At 39.2% G+C, this 19,685-nt stretch overlaps 1 protein-coding gene across 12 annotated transcripts in view; it reads right to left on the bottom strand.

Annotated features, from left to right (window-relative positions):
- Positions 1 to 19,685, bottom strand: part of LOC127567769 (1-phosphatidylinositol 4,5-bisphosphate phosphodiesterase beta-4) — a 473,077-nt gene that overhangs the window by 148,639 nt on the left and 304,753 nt on the right. For 6 of the 12 annotated variants that reach the window (XM_052010784.1, XM_052010783.1, XM_052010786.1 and 3 more), the window contains 6 exons: positions 17,258 to 17,399; positions 11,587 to 11,671; positions 5,923 to 6,047; positions 4,434 to 4,485; positions 2,111 to 2,213; positions 1,022 to 1,186 (listed from right to left, as the gene is read on the bottom strand). In XM_052010784.1, coding sequence (XP_051866744.1) covers positions 1,022 to 1,186; positions 2,111 to 2,213; positions 4,434 to 4,485; positions 5,923 to 6,047; positions 11,587 to 11,671; positions 17,258 to 17,399 — 672 coding nt within the window. The remainder of the gene's footprint in view (positions 1 to 1,021; positions 1,187 to 2,110; positions 2,214 to 4,433; positions 4,486 to 5,922; positions 6,048 to 11,586; positions 11,672 to 17,257; positions 17,400 to 19,685) is intronic. The other 6 variants (XM_052010781.1, XM_052010785.1, XM_052010777.1 and 3 more) reach the window with 5 other exon arrangements.

The following is a 19,685-nucleotide window of genomic DNA, read 5'->3' as shown; positions in this document are numbered from 1 at the left end:
CAGAACATCCTACCACGAGGGCCCTTGTCAAATGCTTTACTTAAGTCCACTCAGATAACATCCACTGCCCTACTCTTATCAATCATTTTTGTTATTTCCTCAAAAAATTTTCAACGTGATAAATTTCTGATGAATTTAAAAGAAAAGAATTCAAACTTTATTCTTCCTTTGTAGATAGTCAGCACTACTTTCTGAGATATATATTCCACATCCTTGCTTTGTATCTCATTTTTTTTACTCTGTTTTTGGCCCGTCACCTGGATAACCTGCTGGTCACTTTAATGCTTGGATCTATCAGCTCTGTGAATCCACAGTGAAATATCGGGATGTGTGCCTTAATATACCTTTTCTCTGATTTTTAAGATGCAAGTAATTACATATAAAATATGGAAAATACCAAAGGGGACAAAGTTAAGCATTTAGCATATACAGGGGACATTTGTTATGGTTACTCTCCATAGATTCTCCATTACAAAACTGTGACTAATTTTTTTTTTGCATACTGGTTATTTTTGGTCTGTTTCAGGATTTAAAAAAATGGGAAGTATTTTGGAATAAAAATTGCACAATCAGCAAAAATAAAGAGCAAGCAAAATAAATCATATCCAGGTGACCTCTATAAATCACTGGTTAAACTTCTGCCTAGCACTGTATCAAAATGGCTGGATGGTCAGAGGGCACAGGGTTACAATAATTGGCAAAAAGCCAACGAGGGGATGAGGGAATTATTTTTAAACTTAGCAGTGTTATGATCTGAAATGCAGGCAGCCTAAAAAATAGAAGCAGATTCAAGAAAACAGCATCTCTGCTTATAAAGGAAACAGTTACATGGCAATGGGGATAGAACATGGGAGCAAGACTAAACATTTGCTCTTCCAGGAACCCAGCACAGACGCAAAGACCTGAACAACCTCCTTCAGTGCCTGCAAGTTCTTATGACTGACATAGTTGGATAAAAATTACAATCCCATTTATAGACCCAGAAATAACATTGAAAATAAGTATGGGATCTGTGACTTACCTTCCGAAATACAAATGGTTCCTCATTATAGACTGGGTTCAAACCATTGTTCATCACCATTCGCGTACGGAATTCTTTTCGAATTGTGTCAGTGGGTAGACCGTACATATCTACTTCTACGTATGTACCGATTTTCTTATCTGATAGAAACTGGCCAGATATCACCTAGAAAAGAAAAAAATACATCAACTGTGAATTATAGACATGAGAAGTTTTTAAATCAGGGAATTCCATTTATTTTCAATCAATTCATTAATGTTGCATGAAGGTGCAGTTTGGCAGGTCACTACAGAGATTTAGCAAACCCTAATTTTGCACTTTTATCAATCTCTAGGGAATTATGATTATATCTGTAACTTTCACTAGTGTTCATTTCAGACTAGCATACTGTAGACAGTTGCTGGTTGGCTTCTCCTTGTACCTTTATTCTGATAAAGAGGGTTATATCTGTAATTTCCTCACTGGATTTAAACCATAATACACTTCCATCCTGCCACTTTCCCAACTTGGTAAGCTTCACAGAAATAATTCTACTTCTAGTCTTCCCTTTGTAGATGAGTGAGAGACAGGGAAAGGGAGCAATGGGGAATTTTTACTGCTATATAGTGAAGTGAGGTTTTTAATTTCCCAGTTTACCTATTGCAGACAATTACCATCAAACTGACATATGATGCATTTTCCCCATTTGAAACACTTGATAATATAGTCTCATTAATATTTTGCATGTGTCTAAAGATTTTTAGCACTGAGGATGGACTAAAATGGTTGAAGACTTGACACTCTGAATCTTGCTGAGGGAAAACACATTACACAAACTATTTTGGAAATTTATACTTCAGCTTTCTTTCAAATAATTTTGAAAAACAATTAAAACTAGATTTTGTAAGAGACTGAGTGAGAGAAAGTACCATCAACAATAGAGACTACTTTGCCATTTCATTTGTTTGTCAGACCTTGATGTGTACAATTGATTGTTGTTTGTCAACTTTGATTAGATTTCAGAAGCTGGCTTACTAAATGTGATATGTTTTTGAATTTGAGGTTCATGACAAGATGATAATACGAAACGATAATTCTTCCTCAATATACCTGTACAGAACAGGTAGCTGCAATTACGCCATCCACCGGGGTCTCGGAGAATGGGTCAAAAGTTCGATCTGGTCGACGCATGAAATCAGGCTTCAGCAGATAACTATTCAAGTAAAAGAGATTCCAAAGGTGATAATATTAGAATAAACAGATGTCTTAACACACACATGCTGCCTAAAAGCTCTGGCAATTCTCTAAATAAATAGTGTTAAAAACAACCTTTAAGAGTATTTATGGCAATAACAACTACGTCAAAAGTGGATCCATCTCAGCAGACCCAATTTATATAGCTCACCAATTTTATTTAAATCTGTTCAAGATATCAAAGTAAAAATATGGACGCTGAAGTATTCACAATACGGGAATTTGCAGATTCACCAGACCTGGGTTTTCATCTTACATAGGATGTGTCACAAATCTAAATGATGAGGAAGTCCTGTGCTCACATACCCACATCTGGAACCAGCACACCTGGGGTATTCCTCACTGTCCTGGAAGTTCAGTCAGTGTGTGCTCTGACAAATTTGGGTCTGCTGCAGACACCACGTTGAACTAGATGGGATTATTTCCTCTTGCAAGGGTTCTGACTATCTTTTGTTATGGGAGCTGACCCACAATGATCTGTGTCTACTCAGAAAATAACATGACCCAGGGAAGTGACAGCAGTAATCACTTATGATCCATACCAGATATTTGTGCTTTCCACATGTGTATTTATTCAACCTTTGCAAAGGACAACTGAGTGAACACTTACTGAAAAGCACCTCAGCTCACTGAGGTGTTTATTTTCCCCACCGAATAAGGTAGAACCTTGCTCCTATCGTTGTAAGTCATTTTTGCACAACTGTATAAAAATGAATATACTACACATGCTCTACTTCATTTGGCCATATAGCATGAAGCTGATTTATAATTTCTCTCTCTCCTGCATTTTGTCCTTGTAAGCCTTTGCTGTCACACCACTCTCAGCTTTTGCTGCTCACAATTATTCCTTTTCATCTAAACTGACTGCTCCCAAAAGTCAAATGCCCCAGCCCAACTTGGCAGATCCCCTTGCTGATTTCAAACGAATAAGAGTTGACAAGCAGTGATGAGTGTGAATAATCACCTGAAACATTAAGCTACCAATGTCTCCAGCAAACTGGTTCATAGGCCCTGTATGGAATTTAATTCAGACATTTCCACTTTTGCTACCTTTTTGTTAACCCTTGCTTGGTAATTAGTTTAGATTCATTAATGCAAATTTTTATTTAATCATTTATTTAATCATATCATGACAGAATATGACTGTCTGAAATCTTTCCAGACACTTCCTTTAATCTCACTGAAATGTCTGTCCCTAAGAGAAGCTATGAGTTTCATTATGGATCTACTAAAAGCTCCTAAAATTATATGAAAAGGAACCCACCCCAGAATTAATAATTGTCTTTGAGTGATCCCTTTGCCCTCCTTTCCCCAAGTGCTTTCAACAGTAATTTTATAAAATATTCCTTGTTCAACTCATTTAGGACCTCTTGTTTCCACACAACCTGTCAGACAGTAGTTTACATTAAATTAATTTGGCTTGCCTTACATGTCTGCATTAGTCACAGGTAAATACTGGATTAAAACTGCATTGTGTATGATTGTAAGAAAGTTATTAAACAGATTTATACAACATTTCCACTGAAATCACATTGTGGACAATTAACAGCTCAGAGGAACTCTTTGTCTGATAACTGGTTCAAAATATACCAACCTGGTCAGTGTGAGCTTTGTGCAATACAGTATCATTGCACTGCATGGGTTATATGATTGATCTAGATAAAAATGGTGCCACAGGCCAAAATTATGACTGTCTAAAGCCTAGGCAGCAGGATAAAGGGTGCGTATAATATTGCTCATTTTATCTCATGACTTGAAGTTTGAATCTCAAGGTTTTCATCTCATTATTCATTTGAAACATAGCAAATTTCTGAATGCAGTAAATAAGGCCTGGTGAATCCTCTGAAATTTACTTGTCCAGCAGAGTTCAAATTTAAGAAAAATCTTTAAGAAAATGTATTGAATTTAAACAGCAATCAAAAGTGCTTACATGAAATCATTCCTTGCATGAACGGCTAACGTAAGTGCCTAATGCACTGAACACAGGACAGATGGTCTAAGCAACCAAATCTACCTGATAAAAATTCAAAGTAGATGACTGGGACTCCATGATATTAAATAATTGCTGGCATAACCTACGGGAAGTATGAACTGCATTTATATTTAGATCTGTGGCAATGCAGTTTTTAAAAAAATACTTCCAAGCGTAGACAGGTCACAGCAATGGTAGTTTACTTACCCACAAGATCCATTGTATTCAAACTTTCCCTGATTTAATTGCATGGCCAAATCTGTTACATAATATAAAACAATACCAAATTAGACCTTAGGTGAGGAAGAAAAGGAAAATACAAGTTTTTAAGGAAAATTATTGGAAACTTTCATGATGAAAGCTTACATTTTTTCATTTTAATTTATTATTGAAATATTAACAATCTTTTATATTAAATATAAAACAAGCATAGTTTTAATTCAGTACACTGCTACCTTCATGCACGTATTAATTGGTCTGTTTTATATTAAAATGGATCATTGTTTCCACCAATAAAGAGAAAGATATTTAGAAACTAAATTGCACAGTGTTAAAATATTGTAATTTATGCTTAAAACCAATGTAAACTATAAAACATGAAGATCACCTCTCTTTAGATGCTGTGAGGATTGTATGTGTTAAAACAATTATATTAATAATGAGTTTAACATAGGAGACTGTGTGCAATTCAAGTCGAAAGAAATTCATCCACTGCTGCATGTATTAAAAACAGAATAGCATATCACATGCACAATAAACTCTGCTTCTGAAACAGGCTTGAAACAAATCCTGAGCCATTATGCCAAATGGGCAAGTAAAAACTGATGTTCTTGTTTTAACACTTCCAGCGATCAGATTCTCCAATAAAGTTGATGGACTTCACCCAAACTGGAACATCTGAGCCAAGGTGCCTGCAGCATTGGGCACACAGGAAAATTTACTCTCACGTTATCATGATTTTTCCCCCCCTGGAAACAGCCCACTGATTGAATAAAGGGATGAATAATGTGTGATTTTACAAGCACAGAGTGTGCATCATAGGAAGTCATTACCACACAGCCTGTGATTCTCTATCCTTCAAAGTTTAACATGATGGAAGTCCTACACTCTACAATTCTTACAATGCACTAACTCCAACTATGGAATCAGGCATTATGTTTATAAAATGCATGGTGGGACATTTGGATTGAACCCCCACATAGCTACAAATAGCTCAAAAAAAATCAGATGTCATGTTTGTAATCCAAAAAGAATATTGTTTCAATTCTGCGTTATCCTCCTCTAAAATAATGGACTTTGTGTTCCTCCTTCTAGAGATTCTGAAGCATGTATCGGCCAAAAATTGTGTACCAAGGTAAATTTGCAATGGAATAATGTAAATGATACCTTTTTAATTCTTCAAACTGTGTTCCATATGTGCTTTGATCAGCACTGTATAGGAACTTTGCCCATGTACAACGTTTAATCAAAACAGTGACCATGAAATAAACCTTGCAATTTTTCATCTGTATAATGCAGTAGTTCAGCAGTTTATTTTCACGGCTCCTTGGTTTTGGATGCTTAATTTTGTCCTGTGTGAATGACTGCCAACGGAAATGCCACTGGCAAATGATTGTACTTTATCCAGGGCATCTGTTTGGGAGCAGCTTCCTAATTCCTGCTTTGTGGATCAGGCTGGCTGGACAACAGTTCCTACCTGGGGTCTGGAAGTTCAGTGAGACCATCTGGCAGCCAGCGTTCCAGAAGATCTGAGGCATGTAATTACTGGAATCCACTCGTCCTCCCTTGGGGTAAATACGACTCATTTGTCGCTTATTATAACTGTGAAGCTCATTAAGGAAAATGAAGCAAAAACAGCTGCAGCTGCATGTATGTACACATTCAAGCTTTAATACTGTCATTATTATTTATTCTGCTTATTTTGCCAACCACTTCAATAATCACTTCTGTTCTGTTTTGCATTAGTGTGATGTTCCAGTAGATATTCAAATATCGTATCAAGAGATTCAAGATCATGAAAACAGGATGGATGTTGTGCATAATATTTTGCTTTAACAGTTGCACTGACACATTGTTGAATTTGCCTGATGTCAACATTGTGTGTGATTTGAAACATTCATGAGGGCCAGGTTTTCCCATGAGAGTAACCAGGAGCACCCAACAGCATTCAGTTAATCAAGCACACATCTCACAGCAAATTCTAGTGAGCAGAGATACACAGTTGAACAGAAGTTGCTGTCTGAGATGCCACACTTCTCAACAAGCTGTGCATAAGTGGCATTTTACTGTATGACACATTGTTCAAATATACCCAAATGTCATGAAGTTCCTTCATTGATTTCACAGATACAGCCTAAAATCATAACAAAACATTATCAATAATTTGTTTTAATTTTCTCCATTTCTTTTATCCAGTTTTCTCAATCTAATCTTTCCTTCCTTCCTTTTATTTTGCTTTCTGTACTGTTTTGACATTGAGCTTGCTTTTCTAATAGGTTCAGGAGGTACACTGCTCATAAACAATTCTTCAATCAGATTGATGAAGGAGACATATAGTTGCTTGTCCTGTTGTGCAGATCCCATTTGTTCTAATAGAGGGTGCTTCATCCTTTGGAAATTGTCACGCAGAACCCCAAGGAAGTCTACGGAATAGGGCAAGTCTAACGAGTGGCAGGTGGTATCACGATTGGTGACAAAATTCATTCCTCAATCTCTTTGACTAATAAAACAATATTTCAAAAATTCTTTTAAAAGCTCTTGACCAAAGATCAATTTGTCAGTACTCTTGTTACTACTCTTCAGCAGTTCTTCAGGATCAGGGATGACTTTATTCCTCTCTGGTTTTGTGGGTTTTGAGGTGGCAAAAGAGGTCACAGATGGGGCAGGAGGTGCCTGCTGGCACAAGCAGATGGGTAGCTTGTGAGGTGGTACACTCGTTCTACACTTCCAGGGCTTGTGTGCGCATCTGGTGCATGGACTTAAGTTCTCAATGTCATACCAAATGCTCCTTTTCCATTTACAACAGTCACAGGCCAGAGAATCCCTGGAATCACTGGAATGTTGCATTTCTTTAAGGAGGCTTGCAGCACATCCTTAATTTTCTTTCTCTTATTGCCTGGTAATCTCTTTCCATGGCAGAGGTTTCATGGGTCTAGTGTTGGTTTTGCAATTGAAGTACCCTGCCCAAAGTAGCTGAATACACATAATTAGAGCCTCAGTGCTCTGGTTGTTGGCCTGGGAGAGGATACAGATGTTGGTTTGCTTATCTTTCCAGTGAACCTGGAGGATTCTCTATGGACAACATTGGTGTTATCTTTCCAGCGTGCTGAGGTGCCTCTTATAGATGGTCCAGATCTCAGAAGCATACAGGAAGGCAGACATTATTGCTACCTGGTAGACCACAAGTTGTGTACCAAGCCTGAGGTTGGTCTCCAAATATCCTCTTCTTCCACTATCCAACAGTTATGCTGGCACATTGAAGGCAATGGTGAGTTTCAGCATCGATGCCTGCCTTTACCGATATGTCGCTCCCAAGATGAGCGAAGTGGTCCACATTTTTCAGGGTTTTGTCGTGAATCTTTATTGTTAGAAGGCAATGAGGTGCAGCAGCGGCACTTTGGGAGAGGACCTTTGTCTTGCAGATGTTGAGTGTCAGGCCCACTTTCTCATAATCTTCAATGACGGCTTGGAACTTGGCCTCCAAGTGTGCGCAAATGCAAATATTGTCTGCATACTGCAGCTCCGCTACTGAGGTTTTGGGTGACCTCAATTCTGGAGTGTAGCGTAGCTGAACAGTTTTTCATTAACTCTGAAAATTAGCTCCATTCCCGCAGGAAGTTTGTTCGGGATGACGTGCAACATTGCGGAATGGCTGAGAAAACCGTTGTGGCAACAACAACTGCCTTATTTGACACTGGTTTTCACTGGGGTTGCTTCTGTTGCAGAGCTATTGGTTAGTTTCATGGCTTGCAAGCCACTGTGATGCAAACGTAAGATGGAACAAAATTTTCTAAGGCCATTCATCCTCCTGAATGATAGAATCAAAGGCTTTAGTGAGGTCAAAATGGCCAACCATTGTGGTTGGCACTGCTCCCTGCATTTTTTTTTGGGAAGTTGTCGCATGGTGATGATCATGTCCACTGTGCCTCTGGGTGAAAAGATTCCGCACAGTCACTTGGGGGGGGGGGGGGGGGGGGGGTGGCGGTGGGAAGCAATTCTTAAGCCACTGGGAGGAGGCAGTTCTTCTGATGATCACTTTCCCTGTGACAAATGGTAGGGAGACCTCTCTGTGACTACCGCAATTGAATATATCCTTTCTTGAAGATGGTCACGTTACAGCGTCATTGAGGTGCCCTAACATCACGTTCCCCAAGACATGGGTGATGAGATTGTGGGTTTGCGACTGAAGCTCCTCACCACTGAGCTTTAGGATTCCAGCCGGAACACCATCTGCTCCCGAGGCTTTGTTGTTTTTGTTTAGCTGGGATGTGGCCTTGACTTCTTTTGTCGGGCAAAGAGTGGTGCAAGGCTGGCCCAAATGGCTACCATGGGATGAAGCCAAGGCGTGTTCAAGTCGAGACAGATCATGGTTGAGGAAGTCTTTGAAGGATCCTTCCATTGGGCATTGACTGCTCTCACTCCCTAATGAGTTCACCCCCATTCTTGGTCTCACTGGGGTGGAGCGTTTGGGTGTATCAACCACAGATGGCTTGTATAAATTTATGAGGACAAAGGTAGAGTGGAAAGCAATATTTTTTTTCCTATTATTGAGTGATCCAATACCAGAGGGCAAGCATCTAAGGCAAGAGGGGGTAGGTTCACAACAGACGTGAGGAGTAAGTTTTTTTACTCAGAGAGTGGTGGATGCCTGAATGCATTGCCTGATAGGCTGGTGGAGGCAAATTCATTGGGGGTTTTTATGAGGGGCTTGTATGGGCACATGAATGAGAGGAAAATGGAGGGATATGGGCACTCTATAGGTAGGAGGATTAGCTATGTCAGCCCAACATTGTGGCCGAAGGGCCTGTTCTATGCTCTATGAAAAACCTGTGCATGTCATGGCTTTAGAGAGACATCGAGCTCCTGTGCTCTCTCCATCCACCATCTGTGCTTTAGGTCACTGGTTTTCTGCTTGACTTTGGCTTTCAGTTGCCTGTAGAGCTGTTTCTTTTTGTTTGAGGTATGGTGAAAACATCCTATTCCAGGAACACTTCATGTTTGCAGTTAATTGGCTCTATGATCTCCTGGTCATTCTCATCCAACCAGTCCTGGTTCTTCTTGACAGAGAAGCCAAGAACCTCTTCACAGGTGCCATTTATGGTGGACTTCAGGGTAGCTCAAACTGTGGTCATAAACTGTGGATACTTTGTGGTTCGTGCAGGCTGGAAGTTGACAGGTTGTGAGCAGCTCAACCTCTGTGGGGTCCTTGAGAGCTTCGACATCGATCTTCCTTGGTTTGCTGCAGGACTAGAATGCTGGTAAGAGGTAGATAAATATATCTCCATTTTTTAACTTATTATTGTAAATTGCTGCATTTAAAGTATTTGATTTAAAATGTTAATCTAAATCAAAAGCACAAAAGGGAGGAAAAAAGATGAACTCACAAATATAAATAAGCTGTAATTATTTTTAAGTATGAAGAGCTGTTGTTCAGACAATCATAAATTGAGCTCCCTGTCTGCCTGCTGCACCTTACACCTTTTATAGTAGTTGTCAATTACAACGTTGTTACTGCCTCCTTCTTTGCCCTGGTGCCTCAGCATTTTTAGTTCTTTGTTCTTTCTGCCTAACAATCACTTTCCATGTCTGAGTTCTTCGTTGACAAGACTCTGAGACAATTTTTTCCTCAAATTATTTCTACACGTAGTCTACAGCCACATCAGGAGGCTTCCTAGCAAATTTTAACCACAAAAACAACTGCTTTCATCTCACAAAATGACTTCCCATTTGCCAGAATTACCCTTGATCCACACTGGGCATGTGCTACTTATTTTGGTCCTGTTTCAATCTTTTGATGTTAAAGCTAATGGAATTATGACATTTTACCCCAAAGGTTTTGGAATTCAAATCTGATGTTTCTTTGATACAAATTTCAGTCAGACCATATCTGTAGTTTTACCTTGGACACTGAACCTCAAGCAAGCTATGGAAGGGTTTCACAGCACAAACACCAGAAAGATAACAAAGCTTAAGAAAATATGTTACGGGTCATTACCCTGACATAACCATGTATTTGTAAGGTTGATCCACTCCACTGCCTCAGGATCACAGGCAGTTTGCCATTCATACACCCCTGGGAGTTGAATCATCAGCAAAGAAACTCCAGATGGGTGACACTAAAGTTTAAGCTGTTATTTTCTGAAATTATTGAAAGGCTAAGATGAAGGATTTCCAGACAAGAAAGTTGGCCAGTTCCAGCCAACAATCCTGAGGCCAGCATGAACTCAACATGAAGTTGGTGAAGTGGCAAAACTGGGAATCCGAAGCTTTGGTGTTTCTGAAAATTCTGTGTTATAAAATGAGAGGGTAGACTGAACGCTGCGTAAAACACCTTGAGGCAATGAAGCTAACAATATTGAATTTCCAGTCCATTTTTCTCCGGTAGATGCCCTTGAGTTCCTACATTGTGAATGAAGGTGTCAAATGAGCTGTTCACAAACTGACTTCAGATATTTCAATTGGATTTGAAATAGAGTTCAGTAGCACACCTACAGTGAGGACATTTCTGATGCATGATTTTAGTTCAATTTTTCTTAAGTTTTCAAAGAAATATAAAATGCATACACATTTTAGCACCACAGGAAACAACCTACCAACTTCTAACTCCACAAAATCCTCTATGCATAATTTGGCAACTTCAGAATGGTTAAATTAAAATTTCATCTTTCACATTACTTACTCCCAGCTTTGAAAGGTTCCCCTTTCTCCCAATACCACAAAATTCTTAGACTGAGAAGACAGGAACTCAACTCACTTCAGGGTTTACTGAATATTGCGTTGACACTATCTAGAATATACATAGGTCTGGGAAATTTTCACTTCCTATGCACTAAATGGAAAATCACAGCATAGGAAATAGTAAGAGAAGTACAGCAATATATCTCTACACACTGTATTCCACATTAGTGTAAATTAGTGTATCGATCTGTTGCGTCACTGAGACAATATCTTTTATCTAGTGTAATGTAGGTAGAGTTGCTTCTCATCATTAAACAAGCTACAACAGTCTGTGGTTATTGGAAACTGACAACATGATACAAAGCACATGGCAGCTCTTCAGCATCTGTTTCTTAGTCACTCAGGTGGCTAGGCAGTAATTACCAAAAATGTACAGTTTTGTTAAAAGCACCACAAAAGATACTTGACAAACTCTATAGCATGAGTCTTCAGATATCCCAGTCCAACCGATTCATTAAATGAAGACATGTTGTAGTGAATATTTCGCTCTGGGAAAATAAGAATTCATACAGGCAGATTAGGAACCATTTATAGCCAAGCACGTGAGCAGTAAACACAGCTATGACTCTTCCTGTGAACAAGGTCAGGAGAAGTGCAATTGTTCAAAGCAATTTTTCTCCATTAAAGACATCTGCCTCAGCCCCTCCTAATATTTGCATTTGATCACCATCTGAATGCCCTCTGCTGAGTCTTGTTAGCATGAATACAGTGACTCTATTCAATTGATAGCATTAGTCCAACATTTGGAATTAAACACAAGAAATATGAACAAGAGTAAGCTTGCACCCCTTGTGTCTGCTCCACTGTCCATTATCACCATGCCTGATTGTGTCTCAAATACACTTTCTTGCCCTCTCCCCATGTCCCTTGGTATCCAAACATCTCTCAATCTACATTTTGCAAATCCTTATTTGCTGCACATCCATGGCCTTTTGGCATAAAAACTCCAAAGAATGTTATTTTCCAAGATGAAAAGAAAAGTCACCGAAAGCAAAATAAAAAATAGTTATAGGCACTTTGGGTTTGATTGTTGTTCAATGTAGCCTAATGCTGCAAGTTTGTATTCCTATAATAATCTATGTTTGGTATGGTGTATATATATGAAAAACCTCCACTTCACAAAGGATAATGTGAAGGATTGCACGTCAGTCACTGTGAAATGCATACAGTCGCCACAATCTGCAATGCACCAAACTGGTGCAGTGAGTACCATTGTGAATAGATTAAGAGTAAAAAAGGGTTTACTGCCAACGATGGACAATAGATCTCTTTTGTAAAAAAACAGTTATCTAGAAGCTGTTTTTTAATTTAATACCTGTGCATTTACTGATCATTTAAAAACAGGATTATATGTTTTGCCCACTGCTTTCCTTATTATACTTCTGCCCAGTAAGTAAAGGTGAAGAACATAGATTAAAAAAAACTGGAAGAGGTAAAAATGCTGAAGTCAGTCAAAACACAAAAATGTGCGCAGAATGCCATATGAATGAGGAAACTGGTGTCTTTGCTGCCATCAAGTGGTAAGCATATTCAAGTTACGTTCAACAGGAGAAAATATAAACCAGGATCTCCAGTGTACAACACGGCTACATACTACGTCACTTTCCAGCCTTCGAGCTAGAATGACTCAAAGACTCTCACCCCATCTTATGGTGGGCCAAACATTTTTTTGCTTCAAACTCAGTGATTACAACAGTGCTTATTGGGTTTGTGCTGTTTTACAATGCAGAAAAAGTACAACAGCACAGGCGCAATTTATTTTCAGAAAAAACTTCCCTGTGGCACCTGGTATGCCAAAACAGGAGTCTAAAGCAATATTGTGCTGCTGTCAGAACTTAGTCTTAAAGGTATCTATGAGACTTGCATACATTGGCTTATACAGCGTGTTCTGGTGCAAAAGGTGGCAGCGGAATATGCAGGAGAGGAGAGGGACTGTGGTCCCATTTTAACAGATTGGGACCTGGAAATTTTAATGGATAAGGTCCAGAACAAGAGAGAGGTCTTTTGTAATGGGGTGACTACAGGACAACAACCAGGCACAGGAGCTCACTTCAAAGAGCAACCCCCCCCCCCCCCCCCCCCCCCCCCCACAACAAGCATGGAGCAGTACAGGAAGAAGTAATGATCTGGTCAGTCTGAAAGAGAGGGTCCTCCTCCTTGTGGGAATTGGTACACAAGCTGACGATTAGCTTACTATGCATTTATTTCAGACTGATTGACTATTTTTTGATCCCTTATTGAAATGACTATGTCAGTAATGCGTACTGGTCACTTTCCACATATACTGTGGGCCATGCATGCTTTGTTTTTCTGTTGATGTTTTTACCCTTATCACTGCATACTCACAAGATAACAGTTCCAATAGAACGCCACTGGTACATGGAGGAAGAAAGGGTCAGAAAATCAGGAACCTGCAGCCAAGGTGCAGTTGGTATTAACCCTGCATATTTGCATGTATCCTTGGTGAAAACCAGATCAGGTACTGGCACTGTGAGGGCATTACACAAGTTGGGGGGGGGGGGTTTGAGGGGGAGCAAGTTTCACGAGAAAGACACCTGGCACTAGTGGGCTGAAGTTGGATGGGAGCAAAAGACTATTGTGTCAGCTAGCCAAAGAGCAAGTCCACGAAGTAGCACAGCCCCAGAATAAGAACATGAGGTGGAAGCATTTGGTAGGAGTTAATGGGGATACATTGTCAAATGCTCGGTGCAATGTCTAGCCTGTCAGGCTTAATGCATGAGGTGACAAGGAGTATAGCAGCATCCCTTTCAAACATCTTGCTGGAGGTCATGCATAATCAGGAGAGCATCACGTCCACTCTCAAGGTGATTTGCACTTAAATGCCAAACACTGCCAATGCACCAACAGTGAAAGCACCTGATGGAGCAAGTTTCTACTTCCATTGAGGTGCAGGTCAAATCAAGCAAACACTTTCTGACTCTGTGAAATGTTAGTCTGATCCTTTCTGGGGTCTGGATATCAACCCGTTGCTAACACAGTGATATGAGCAAGTCGCAATTCTGTGGGAACAGAGGATGCCTCGCTGGAACCACAGGGAGTGGACAGCTCCTCTCTGGGAGGTTTTGCCAGTGCTGGCAGGAGTCTGGAGACTGTCACAGCAAATCCACACATCTCTGTCTACCTGATCCAATGAGAATCCAAGTGGTATTGTGGGGATTTGAAACAGTGTCCACTGAGGATTCCCGGATTTCAACCCCCACCATTGTTCTTGAGTAACACTCATGCAAGTGCCTTGCAATCAGCTTTCCCAGATAGAGGCAACTCCAGGTGTAAACCAGACCTTCCAGGGAGAAATTCACAAGTGTCCATCAGTGGCATCTGTTCACCCAACTCTAGGAAAGGGAGGAACCATCAAGCTGCTATGCAGAGGCGATGCACCTCAACATAGAGGCTTGATCATAAGGAAGCCAGCACAATGAGGAAGCATTAGGGATCATTGGATTAATTACCAAATTTTCAATTTAGTTTCATTGGGATATAGCTTGTCAATTTACTTTTTCCAAAATTAATGGACTTTTATATTCAAATACTGTTGAAATTCATCTTTTTTTTTATGCTGGATGAGGCAGTTTTCTTTATCCATTTAGTATTCAACCTGACAGAAAGATTTGACAAAACATTGAGTTGAAATGCACAAGAAAAAATATACTAGCAACCTTGACCTTATTGTGATGCAAAGCAACAAATTAAGCCTATGCAATATTGAGAGAAATCGTAATGAATTGAAGCTCATAAATGCTAAGTCCTTTGCTTTCATCGTAACAATAGGGAAAGTGGTAACTTAATCTTGAAGGTACCACTGTGGCCAGTGTCTGCATAATTACCATGGGACTAGGAATGCAATATTGTCTCCTGTTTCAGAAACATTTTGAGGGATGCCTCCCTCAGAAGCAGTGCAAACTCTTCTACACTATTACTTTGGACTTTTATCATAGGGGCTTAAATTAAGAACCCACACATTAGCAAAGATCCTTGGAGAGGATGCAGAAGAGATTTATAAGAATGTTTTCAGAAGGGTGGACTTTAGTCACATGGATAGACTGCAGAAGCTGGGGTTGTTCCCTTTGGAACTGAGGTCAAGATGGGATCTAATAGTCCCATTTAAAATCACAAAGAAACTCAAGACTGAAGATAAACTGTTCCCATTGTCACCTGGGTCAATAGCCAGGGAAAGTGACTGGGAAAAGAAGTAAAAGTGACAAGAAGAAAAGGTTTAAGCAGCAACTGGTTGGCATTTGGACCATATTCCCAGGAGGGATAGACAAAGGAAATTAATGGCATACAAAAAGGCATGCAGAGCAGGATAAATACTTGAAAGGAAGAAAATTGCACGATTATGGGGAGAAGGCAGTCGGATGGGATTAGCCAAATTGTCCTTGCATACAGTTATCACAGAAACAATGAGCCATCTGGTCTCCGCCTGTGCTGTAACTTTTCTCTGATATTTAGAAAGAATGTGCATAGCTGGAGCACTTCCACCTTGATGTACAAATGTAAAAGTAGACATATGCATCTTTACTAAAAAAGTTGTTTGAGGAAAGAATATTGCATTCCAGTTAGTGAGAAAATTAAGCCATTACATGTTACATTCCATTTATAAAACACCTTTCTGTTGGTTAAAAAAAAGCTGTAAGAGTTTTCAGAACCAGTATTAATGGTGCATGCCACACCACAGTGCTGCTTCATCACTATGGCCACCTTCTTGGTGGCCATAGTGATGAAGCAGCACTGTGTGTCACATGCACCATTAATACTAGTGATGAGAATCACAGCAAAATCACAGCAGGCTCTGAGTAATTCTGGACCCACTGAGAAATGACATTTAAGTAAACCCTTAATTAGTACAAAGGTCATCTCCTTTTCCTCTTGGGATCTTCAGGGAGAACCACCCATGTGGATGCTTCTCAGGTGAAACAATCAAACCAAAATGTTGCAAACAATGCTGGGACCTAGATCTTGACTTCAAGCTGAATCCATTAAGTTCTTGAGGTTGTTATTTTCAACACAAGGGAAGAGTATTGGCAGAAGTTATTGTTATAGCATGTCATCTTGGAATGAAAATCAAAAAAAGAATGCAGATCCTGGAAATCCTGGAAAGTAAAAACAGGAAATGTTGGAAAAAATACAGCAGGTCAGGCAGCGTCTGTAGAAGAAGAAACAGTTTACAGTTAATGTTTTATGTTGGAACCCTTTATCAGAACCAGTTCATGATGGGTACTAGACCCGTGATGAAGGGTACTAGACCTGAAACATTAACTGTTTCTCTTTCCACAGATGCTGTCTGACCTGCTGAGTATTTCCAGCCTTTCCTATTTTTATTTCACTCTGGGAATAATCGACTTTCAATCACATTATGCTGAAAACAGTTCTTTGTGGTTGATTTCGTAGGACTATAATGTTCTGTTTGACTTCTTATTTTGGTCCTAAGCCATTAGGTGCAACCAAGAAGATTCAGCACCAGTAGTGAACTAAATTTTCTAATTTCCTATGCAGCTTGAATGGAATCAGTGATTGTAATGCTAGCAGTGGCACAGTGTTCATCGATGTCAGTTGTGGGGAGCCCACTGCCAAACTGTGGCTATATTAGGTCAGTTTTATAGTCCATCCTTCTTATATGCAGTGTTGACAGTAAACAGAAGGGAAAATAGGGGACATAATTACTTGTGCACAGAAGCTAAATTGTATGAAATATTCATGGTTTTGAAAAAATGCAATGTATTCATTTGGAATATCTCTGGGTTCGAAGACAGAAACATTCAGCTCACAGGAATAATAATCAATGCCTCGTTCAATCCATTAAGGAATTTACTTGAGAAATCCTCGTAGTTGCAGACAATATGCTTCTTATACATGATGCTCACCAATACTTCCAAGGTAAGCAGAAATGGATATTTAAATTGAGACTGATATTAACTTCAAGTTGAGAATTCAGATAGATTCTAGTTACAGGTATAAGATCATGCTAATTTCATAACTGAAATATGTAACTATTATCTTCATAAATTCACCCCCAACTTCGAATGCCACTGAGAACTTTAAAAAATTTTGCATACCTTCTGCTATCTTAAAGCCTTGAAACTTCACTGGCTGGGCATAGTTGACCATGGCAGATAAGTAAGGATGTATATTCGTGGTAGCACCAACATACGTATAAGATGATACCCATGCCTGTTCATCTTCTACAGTTATTGTTCCCTGTAAAACAAAATAGAGGAACTTTTAAGTGTTTTTTTTAAATCAGTGCAAAGTGGTTAACATGCATTTTTCTATAAGATACATGTGAATTTTTAAATGTATCTTGTTTAAAAACTTGATTTTAACAATGATCTTAGATGTAAATCTCAATGGCCAAGATCTACTGCAAATGAAATAACAATTGTAAACTAACAAAAAATAAGAATCACTTAAGATATTTACAAACACTTATGAGGGCAGCAAAGTGGCACAGTTGGTAGAACAGCAGCCTCACAGCTTCAGAGACCTGGGTTCAATCCCAATCTCCGGTGTTTTCTGTGTGAAGGTTACATGCACCCCCTGTAACCACATGGGTTTCCTCCAGGTGCTCCAATTTCCTCCCACAACCCAAAGATTTGCAGGTTGTTAGTTTAATTGACCACTGTAAATTGCTCCGTGTATAGATGAGTTGTAAAATCCAGGGGGAAGTTGATGTAAATGTAGGGAGAATAAAATGGGTTCAGGTAGGATTAGTGTGAAAATGGTTGCTTCATGGTTGGTGTGGACTCGGTGGGCTGAAACAGCTGTTTATGCATCCGTGACCTTCAAGCATTTAAGATTTTTTAATGCAAGTACAAACAGCTAAAAATAGTAACTTATTATGCTCCTACCTTTCTTCCTCACAAATGTAAAATGTGTTCTCAAGTCCAAAAATACTGAGAAATTCCAGCAGGCTTTTGCTCCATCACTTGACTCCAGGTGCAGATCAGTGGTGCACAACTATAAGTCACTGGCACAGTTCAACCAGTAAACCTGAGAGCCCTGAACTCACTGGGACTTATTAGGGTATGTGTCTCATGAAGAACAAATGGCAAAACCTATCATAATTTGGGTCCCTCTTAAAAGTTATATGTGGTTAAAACAAACTTTATTTATATTCAAGTATGCTGCTAACACATCAGAAAACAGCTGACTAAACACGGTGAATGTCTCTGGACATTCCCTTGAATGATGGCCAGTCTTCTCAAAATGTTTCCCCACTTTTGCTAAGGGTTATTGAAAAAGCATGTGCTCATTTAATATCTACTGCTCTGATGTATACTATTTTACAATCATTCAAATTTAAACTAACATTTGAAAGCATAGGATATGCGGAGCGTCTGCCATAATTTGTCTGCATTTTATGCTTTGGGACAAACGCTGGTGATGTTGAATTTGCAGCACCTGGCATTTTGTTTGCCCTGGTTCTTGAAAAGTTGTAGCTGTGTGACACCCCACAACTAAGATCTGAATGGTTTTATATCCATGCTTTCCAGTATCTTTACTTTTTGGACATCTCAGTAGAAAAAATTCTCTCTGCCTGAATTTTTCAGTCTGCCCTCTCTGGCAAGGGAGCAGAAACAAGTGATGAGAAGCAATTGTAAATAATTATGATGGGAGTGGGTTCACCAAATCTTTCCATCCATTGGTCTGGACAAAACAAGACATTGACTTGTGTTCAAATTTGTTGGCATTCTTTCTTAAAGAAAATGCTCACCAGAGTGCAACAAATGTGAGATGGAAGAAGACATTTTGCATGGTGTCTTCGTTACATCATTACAAAGGGTTAGTGTCAGTCACACCTCCACAGGGAGAAATAAAATTGGGAAAAAATAATCATGCAGGTCACTTCCTGTGCATCTCTCAGCAGTTGGAGAAATAATTACATTGCTGCAGGATTGAGTGTCATTGCCCTCTCGGCATGTGATGATGCAAAGATTGTCATGGGCATACCAGCAGAAGGTTAAAAAGGAAAAGGAACACAGCAGCCTTTGAGGTCAACTCAAGAAAGTATCCCATGGGCTGCAGATTATACTAAAGGAGAACCATATGTCCCTTGGATGTTATTATTTGGTTTAAGAGCTCTATTTACTGTTATTTTTAGCAGTTTGTGAATTGCTGTTAACAGAGGAAAAACAAAAAGAAAATTGGGTATCTTTAGGCAATCTTTAACATGATCAACAAATGAAAATCTGTAACTAATACACATTAATTTTAATTTCAATTTTAATAACTTAAATATATTTATAAAAAAGGTCTTCCAACTATCTGTAATTAGGCACTAAAGAAAGACTCTAGCTTTGACAACTAAAATGCAGTTAGATTTGGAGTTCAATTACAAATTTAAGTACACATTGACTGATTCACTTTTAGTTAGGGCTTTGCAGTAGGGATATGCCTGTAAACAATATTATCTTTTTTGCAAATAAGCACATGTAAAATACTGAGTTTCAGGAAAAAAGCAAAATACTTGTTGATCACTTCAAG

The sequence above is a fragment of the Pristis pectinata genome, chromosome 3 (genome assembly GCF_009764475.1).
Source record: "Pristis pectinata isolate sPriPec2 chromosome 3, sPriPec2.1.pri, whole genome shotgun sequence".
In the NCBI taxonomy this organism is placed as follows: Eukaryota; Metazoa; Chordata; class Chondrichthyes; order Rhinopristiformes; family Pristidae; genus Pristis; species Pristis pectinata.
This window is presented reverse-complemented; position numbering and strand designations above follow the sequence as displayed.